The sequence below is a fragment of the Accipiter gentilis genome, chromosome 25 (genome assembly GCF_929443795.1).
Source record: "Accipiter gentilis chromosome 25, bAccGen1.1, whole genome shotgun sequence".
NCBI lineage: Eukaryota > Metazoa > Chordata > Aves > Accipitriformes > Accipitridae > Astur > Astur gentilis.
In genome coordinates, this window is record NC_064904.1 from 6,617,365 (window position 1) to 6,626,267 (window position 8,903).

Sequence of the window (8,903 nt, forward strand, 5' to 3'; positions counted from 1 at the left end):
TGCCAGGACCACTGTAGGAATGAGCAATGTACATTCAGGAGTATCATCTTCCCAGGGACAGGGACTAAACTCCACTTGCAAAAAATTTATCAAGGGTCAATATGCAACGGCACAAGTCAAAGCAGTGTAGGGAGAGAGCAGCTGTCAAAGCCGGAGTCAGCTTCTCCTTGAGGCAGCAGCTGTGCCACAAAGGGTCCATATAGAGTTCAGCAAGGCTGAGCACTGGGCCCCAGTGCTCCACTGCAGTAAGAGTGGGTGATCTGCAGACCCACAACAGCAAGAGCGTGTTTATGTGTTTCTTGAAAACAGGTTTTACGCAAGCAGGCACGTAAGGAGAGAATGCAAAGGATCACCATCTCCATATGAGAAAAGTTGGACTCATTTAACAGCATTTAAAATGTATTTTACAGACACCCTGCTATGTTAATAAGGATGACTGAAAGTTTTTGTTGATTTTAAAAGATTTATAAAATGATAGGAAGAGACTGGAGTCAGTCCTTAAGTGATGGATTTAAATGACAATGTTTATTTTATGCATCAGCCATAGCAATAATTCATGGATGACATTGTCACAGGACACCTCTTTGACAGTTCATGCCTAATGTCACTGTCTCTCAAAGTTTTTTGCTGAACCTGTGAACTGCAAAAAGACACTTACAGTGAGTGTTACAGCAGAATAAGTGTATTGTCTCAGGGATTTTATCTTTTTTGTCAATGTTTCTTTAAGACGTCCTAGGCAAAGAATTGGAACACGTGAGAAAGAACGGGTTGGTTGAGGGTAAACAACAATGGCCTAGGCAGCAAAGAGCTACATAAGGAAAAAAGGACTCTGTAGGGACCAGCTCAGGTGACTACCGATCGTCAGCAAGTCCTGGAGAAGATGTAATGGAATTGTGAGGGACTTGTTACCTGTTGGGATAAAGCTTTTGGTGAGTAATCCAGACCTGAAAACAGTCTGGACAAAACCACTTAGCAGAGACAATTCACTTGTAAAAATAACAGCAGACTTTACAAAAAACTGTCTTCCAAGGAAAATTTGGAAAATGTATTAATAACTTGAATTACTCAACTAGGAAAAATATTACATTGAAAAACTGTCAGTTGTTGGGGTTTTTTTAAAATTTTTTTGCTTATTAATTTGAGAAGGAAAATCCTCATTTACTTCTGAATATCCCACAATCAGAGGATAGGTACTAGCACTAACTAGCCTGTATGTGCAAACACTGTAGCCATTATAACTCATGCCGAATACCAGTATGCCCAGTAACTCAGCAATTACTTCTTAGTAGGATTGACAATTTTCCCCATGAACAGTGTGGTGCTGGTTTCTTTGTCAGAAATCAAGATAAGGAAGGGCCTGTTGAATTTGATGGTAACAGAAGGATGCAGAACTCTGGTCACAATTATGGCGGTGGCTCCTGCAGCCTCAGTTCCAGCCTCATCAACTTCCAGCAGGGCCTTGTGAATTGCCTGCAGGGGAAAGGAGCAAATGCTGTGGTTTATATATGGGACAGCAAGCAGGAGGTGAAGATAAACTCTCTTTTTATGGAATATTTAGGAGACGAAAGGAGTGATAAAAATCAGTGGACAAAACTTTATTGTATGGTAAATCTCAAATAGCCTGCAACAGGAGTGTTCTCCACGTCAGGACTGAATGGGGAAAGCCAAACATAAAAATGAACACACTGTAAATGCAGCTTCACCAGTGCTGAGTAGAGGGGGACAGTAACAGCCCATGTACTCACTGGTTTGTTTTCTTAGATAGTTTGGACTTTCTCTAGCAACACTTTCTCTGTTATTCCAAGGTTAATGGAAGACTGCTATTTAAATGCTAATACAGGGGCAGTATTTGGCATCTCTGCCACATTAAAACGTAGTTTAAACTGACATGGAGAAATTCTGCTACTGCAAACTGGATGTTTCCTGGGAACTTTGAGGATATTAAAAAATTAGGTACTAATCCACACAAATATCATAATATACTCCTATTTCATAATTTACTTGACACAATCTTATCTAAGCAATCATATTCCAGTGCCAACAAATCATTTAAGATCTTGTCCAACATTTCTATGTACTTAATATCCAGCCTTTTAATAATAATATTAAAATAATACAAAGGTGGGACAGCAGACCCTCTCTGTAGAAAAGCACAACTACTAAGCAAGCCCCTACATGTCATTGTGAGTTTTTACTTATAACTTCAGTAGGACAAGGAGGGAAAGTAAGTCTTTAAAAACCCCAGATATAATTGATTAGAGCAACCAACCACAGCCCCATTAACAGCTCCGTCTGTTCACTTACTTGTGAAACCCAAAGATTACGATTGCCACTAATTCCAGACAGATCAGCATTACTAGAGAATACTTCAGTAATGCCCATTTCCTGGAACAGGTTTTTAACATCATAAGATCCACTAATAGAAATCTTTGGTAACCGCAGGTCTAATCTCCTGTTGAACAAAGAAAACAAAACAGCAGTGAAGCATTGCAGCCTTGTTTCAGCCAGCAGGCTGGATAGTATGCACTTCAGTGACACTTGAAAGCATTCTTTTGATTGCTAATTTGTTTGATGGTAGCTTTTATATACCCTGAGCAATTTTGGCATCTGTACCTACATTCTCTCTTTGATTTTAGAAAAATGAACTAATTTCTTCATTACCACTCTTTCATCCCAGTGCCACAAACACAGCTATGTGTTTTGTGGCTAGAGGGCTACAGAGAGTAAGCAGACCAACTGTGGAAAGGCTAAAAGAAGGGAAAAGGAGGATAAAATCTAAGACACATTGCAGCAAATGAATTGTTAACGCCATGAAAGAAGATGTATGGTAGCCAAAAGGTAGCCAAGCAAGTCTTGAGGCAGTTGTTACAATGCTGTGTCCCCTTCTGTCAGGTCAGAAAGCCTGCAGTTGCTTATTGACTATGGTCTGCTCTGACTCATCTTGGGAATCGCTTAAAACTCCTCTTTATGAAATCAGGACATTATATCCAGGAGGAGGTGATCTGAAATTAATGCTTTCTCTTAAAAATAATGATGTGTCCTCAAATACAGTAATCCATCTCTCTAGAGTTACCTGGTCACAAGTCTGTTATCCCATTTACAAACAGTTTGTTTGGAGAGAGCATCTTCCACTTGCTTCATCTTTCCATCATCAGGCAGAATGAGCAATGCTCGTGCAGTGCCCTGGTAAGGCAGGCCTACCACCTCGCAAGAGAGATCCTGGTCGTAGTAACTGTCATAGTTACTGTCACGCTGCATCATGTTGACTCTAACAGATACATTTGTGTTCACAAAAAAATCATCCTCATATGTATGCAAAGGATCAAAAGGCTTTTCCCAGGCAGCTAATGGAGGAAGAGAGAAGATGTTGCACTCAAACTTGTGAAGATCATAAAAAATGGCTGATACAAATGAGACCAACTTCAATGTTAGGATGTTGGAGGGCTGTTTATGGGAGAAGAGGATCACTAAATCACTTCAATGTCCTGCATAACACACAATAAAGCATTTTAGCTGTGCTGTAAGTCCAGCATAGTTAGTGTAAGTCCTGTCTTGCTGAAAAACAACCAAAGGTTGATGAGGACTGGTTGAGAGAGTCCTGCTTCTATTGTAGCCATATGTTCCCATTACCTGTGCCTTTTATGTAATTTAAATTCAACCACTTATACATTCAGCCACAAGATCTTGTTAAGCCTTTCCTGTTAGGCCATACCCAACATAAGACGACTGCACTCAGCCTGGTGCGGAATTCGTCAGCAGAATAAAGGATCCTAACATTCAAGCTGGGCTCCAGAAGCACAGGCCCTCAAAATGCTATGTCCCAAGTTTTCATGCAGCGTACCTAGTAGATCTACCATAATACTGGGGACTCTGGAAGTGCAAGGATGTCAGTCCCCTAAGTTCGACTGGCACATACAGTCAGCACAGAGATCTTGGAAACATCTTCAGTCATTATGCCCTCAGACCAGAGAGACTGCATGCAGTGGGTCCCTGTCTATGAGGCAGTCCACTAGAGTGGGACTTCTGTGTCCACAGCTTTCAGGCAAAGTGGGCCAAAATCAAACAATCAGGGTTTCTCAACAATCAGATGCCCTGCTTTTGGCCAGATCTAATCTTTACTTTGAAGATCCTGCACGGTTTAGCTCTTTCCTAAATAGTCACTCTGCTAATAAATCATCAAGAGTTCCCTATAATTTTTGGTTTGCATCAAAATCACCTATTGGAAAATTATGTTAAATATCTTACCTTTAAAATAAATGTAGTTAACAAGAACCAATACAGTACTTGCATCAAGATGACCAATTAATTCAGGAATTTTCCCCTTGGTTTTCTCCTCTACATATTTATTGATTTGCTTCTTAGCTTCTTCTGGTTTATTGAAATTGCTAGAAAAAAATTCTGCATCATAAAATTGTCTGGTATTTTGTAAAAATGTCTCCTGTGGTTTATACCCAATAGCTGTAAAAAGGGCATTCCCTATATTTAATGTGATGTTAACATCAGTACAGTTCAGTACTGCTAAAACTTTATGAAAACTTTCGTGTATATCATGCATGCGAATCTCAGTCAGACCGTCAAAGCCCAGTCCTTCAAAAATCTGAGACAGGGTGGTTGACTTAGCACCAATAGCCAGCATGGCAAAGGCAGTGGAGATGCTCACAGGAGAAAAGAAAACATTTTTATCAGCTTCTTTTGATATAGCCTGCTTGTAAAATCTAAATACAAAATCTGCATAGTTAGAACCTTGCTTGCTACAGTTATGTGTTAATAAATTTTCTGCTCCATCACGCAGATTAGTATTATTGACTTCATGGCAAATGTCTTCATAGCGGCAATGGGTTATGGCACAAAGAACAGCAAGGAGTAAACACAGGCACAGGAGATACTTCATCTTCTTTTCAAATTATTCTGTCACAAAATAAACAATCATTAGATGAGCATATGGTAATGATGATCTTGGTAGTAAGAAATAATGAATAGTTTGTTAGCATAAATACTATATAGTGCAAATGTAAAGACCTAATGTACATAGGATATTTAAAGTGCCCATGGACACAATGATAAATGTCATTAATAAATTCAACCAAATTATAAACTAAAATGTCAGGCATAATAAAACCACAACATTCCATTGTAACTGCCCTGAAAAGGCAATTCTCTTCTTCCTTGGCAAGTATAGAGCCAAAGTCCATAATAATCTCTATTAACAATGACATTATCTTCCCTGGATCATTGTCTCCTGTAGGGTACATCTAAACAAACAAGTTACCATGAGATAAGGCAGGGTGTGGGTTTCAAAGACATCAAAAACTCCACAGCACCTGCCCAAATGCAGTTTGGTAAATGTGAGGAAATGTGAGGCAGCTCACTTCTCACTGGAAGTGGAATAAATTCCCCCCCTTTCATCAGGGCAGCAGCACTCGGACAGATGGCTATCAGGGACTATCCGGTGCTTGTTAAAAGCACGCCCCTGTTTCCTTCATGGTGAGTTACTCACATGGCCAGTCACTGGCCACAGCTGATAAGTGATGGATCTACATAAATTTCAAGGCAAAATTCAAGGCAAAAGCCTGGGGCATCCTGTGGCATGGCAGCAGGGCACTCAGAAGTGGGCATAAAGACATGTGGGAAGTAGCAGGTTTGCACCAGGTAATGAGATGCATGTTTGGATGTTTTGGATGAGTGGACCCTCCTTTCGGGGGGGCTGCAACGAGTGTTTTTAACTTGTTAAATGGTGGTTTGCCCCTTACCATGGGTTAACCTGTGTGGGATGTGTGGCTTCCTCCAAAGACAGAGGAAGGACCTGGGTCCAAGAGAAAAAGAGGAGCACAGATCCCATTTGGAAATCAAAGGACACTCAGATTAATCCACTTGGAGATGACAAGTTTCTTCATTATGCTTGTTCTCCTAATGCTGACATGACATACTACACATAAGCCTCCTGCTCTCCATAGGAGCCGGAACAAGTCTAGTTTACTGAATTCAGTTCCCTGCTATTCTGGGGAGGCACCTCATATAAACTGTCTTCAGAAACCTATCTATGAAAAGAAGCTTTTTGCCCTTGCAGCTTCTATGTGAAAACATTTCTAGAAGTTTTCTATTGTTAGGACTCCTCTTCTTCTGGTTTCCAGCCAACACAGCCTGTTTGTATCCTTCTCTTCCAGGAATGCATTTTCCCCTGTCCTGCTAAGGTGAAGTTCTCTTGGTCCTGTGTTCATTGCCAGATGTAAAAGATGACTCTATCTACTATCTAAACAAGATTTAGATAGAGTTTCTGAGGGCAGCTCAAGTTCCAGGATTCTTGGTGATTAACTAGTTGCTTTATATTTTTTTTTATTGGTATAGTGGTCTTTCTTGTTTTTTATAGCAAATGTATACACTAGCTGTGTGTTCTCATATTAGCTAGGATCTGAGTACGCTGAGTATGTGTGAGAGCAGAGAGTGACCACTGCAGTGACCTGCAGTAAGAAGTGGTAACGCTACATTTTAATTTCCTTAAACCAAAAGATGGAGTATAGCCCTAGATGGGAATATGATTCAACTATTTGCATGTCTTTTAAGCAGAACTCTCCCTCTTCCTCCCAGCCAACCCCCCTCCCTTATGTAGTGCAGACAAGTGAAGCAATCATATAGTACAGAGGGTGTTTCAAAAGTACTTGCTGTTTAACATTTCATGGACTGTTTTTCTCTAGTTGAGATATTGCACACTTAAGTGAAAAAGAGGATAATTTTTGTCTGTCCATGACCACTTCCTGTGTCCAAACAGAGCTTAGCCTAAATTTCAAAGAATTTCTGAAGCAAAGGGTATGTTTTTTCTGCAGCAAGCTTACATTAGGCATGGCTCTGTTTTTAACTTCTACTGTAACAGATCAGACAAAAAAAATATCTCTTAGTATCACAGTTCTCTACAGAAATAGTAAAGAAGTACTTCTACCAGAAGCTGGAAAACACTGAATATTGTCATCAAGTTTTCCCTACATATTTTTCCCTTTAGAGATGTTAATCACATTAATTTCAATATTTTGAAATTAGAAAATTTCAGCCACAAATATTTTTTTGTTACCATTTCAAAGCTGAAGAAACTGGAAAGGTTTTATTAAATCTGGGCTGTATTTTTAATATGCAAATTGGAAATTCAGAAAATAATTCTTTGCCAAACCATAGATTAGTTTGCCTATAGGAATAAAAGCAATACTTAAATTTAAATTGTGGTCTTCCACCCACCCCCTACACTCTACCCAGTCCTAATTAGAGAGCCTGGCCTTACCAATTCAGTGGCTGTTTTATACATTAAGTCACCAGAAGAGTTTATAAATTGGACCTGGTTGTTCAGTCACTAGTGGGATTATGCTAATTTTGAGTCACTGTGAAGGTTGTTTCCAACCTAAAAGGTGATTTCATCAGCATTCTGCTTTAACAACTGCTTAATATATCCCCATTGCTTCAAAGGTTATTTTATTCTAATTTCAGGCTAAGCATATTCCTCCAGAACAAGAGGTCCCACTGGTCCCTTGCAAGTTTGCTTAATTAATTTTTCCTTGCAACATTCACACACCACCAAGTCACAAGCAGACAAATGAAACTAAGCTAACACGAAAATCCTATCAACCACAGAAAGCATCATCTGCAAGGCTCTAGGAAAAATACATGTGCAGTACTTACAAAATCAGAAGCCCTGCTGCATTCAGCTGACCATGCTCTTTTCCACACTGTTACTTATACTGCTACATCATCTTCTGCTTAATTTGCACTGTTAAACATTAAACAGACCAGATAAAAATTAGAGACAACCGGAAAAAAAGAGGAAACAGAACAAATATTGGTGAAATAGGGTTTCCAAGGATCACCTCTGCAATTCAGCCAATGGAGCTGACAAACCTCAGCCATTTGAATAGTAGCTGTTACCTCTGACCATGTGGAGGAGCTTAGCGCAAACATTGTGTAATTAGGACCCTATTGGAAACCAGGAGGTTGTGCCTGGAACTACTGGAAACAGATGCTAACTCCTTGTGCCAGAAGTCAGTCTTCCTGTGCCGTGCTGAAGCACACATGGAGCTGACAGCCACACACCACAGCAGCTCGGTGCTCTTCCAAAGCCTGAGCAGAGCCAAATCTTCCTCCTGATCCTCAGCCTGAATATGGACTCTGAACTAATTGCCTGTACCTTCTCCATCTGACTGCAATTGCACGCCATTGAGAGGGTATGTGATAGACATGTTTCCCTGATGCATTTCTTACTCTGACTGATGTGGTCCCTTCATATATCTCAGTTCTGTGTGCACGTCAGGCAGATGGTGGCAATACAAGTAGCAAGCCGTTGTCTCTACTCTCACACATGGACTCACTGCATGTGTGCACCCAATTCTCCTTCCCTTTGTCCTTCTCACACAAATTTAAATTGTTGGAATGAAAAAAAGTACTTGTTTCTATTAACTTTTTCCAATACGAATAAGATTCTAGTGGATCAAACTGACTGATTTTTTCCAGTTAACAAGGACCACGATTGAGCGGTGACATGAAATATGTTTCCCCATTTCTGATGACTCTTTTTCCTTTGTACTTGTTTACTCACATGTGTAATTTCGTCATTGCAAACACAGAAAAACATGGAGACAGAACATAGATAAAGCTTGTCTTGACACTCCCCTTCTTTGTTTTCCTCTTTATTTCTTTTTCCTCTTCCTTTTTTACTAGTTTCTTCTAATCCTGTCTGTAAAAGGTCACAAAACACAGAGATTATTCTACTCATCAAAGCCTAGGTGAATGACAGGTCATGGTGGTCAAGGACGAACTGTGTTACAAAATGGTTATAGGCTTCTTGTTTTCTTTTTCATTTGTGAAGCCTTGTAATTATGGTTTTGTTTTTTAATAATGTTAAGCTACGCTTTAACAAGGCATTTCTC

At 39.8% G+C, this 8,903-nt stretch overlaps 1 protein-coding gene across 1 annotated transcript; it reads right to left on the bottom strand.

Moving 5' to 3' along the window:
• Positions 1 to 506: 506 nt before the first annotated feature.
• Positions 507 to 7,750, bottom strand: LOC126050646 (serine protease inhibitor 2.1-like). The gene is made up of 5 exons (XM_049828803.1): positions 7,663 to 7,750; positions 4,246 to 4,908; positions 3,074 to 3,344; positions 2,305 to 2,452; positions 507 to 1,470 (listed from the first exon to the last, which is right to left on the bottom strand). The coding sequence occupies exons 2-5, from the start codon at positions 4,889 to 4,891 to the stop codon at positions 1,276 to 1,278; spliced, it is 1,260 nt and encodes a 419-aa protein (XP_049684760.1). The 5' UTR covers positions 4,892 to 4,908; positions 7,663 to 7,750; the 3' UTR covers positions 507 to 1,275.
• Positions 7,751 to 8,903: the final 1,153 nt, after the last annotated feature.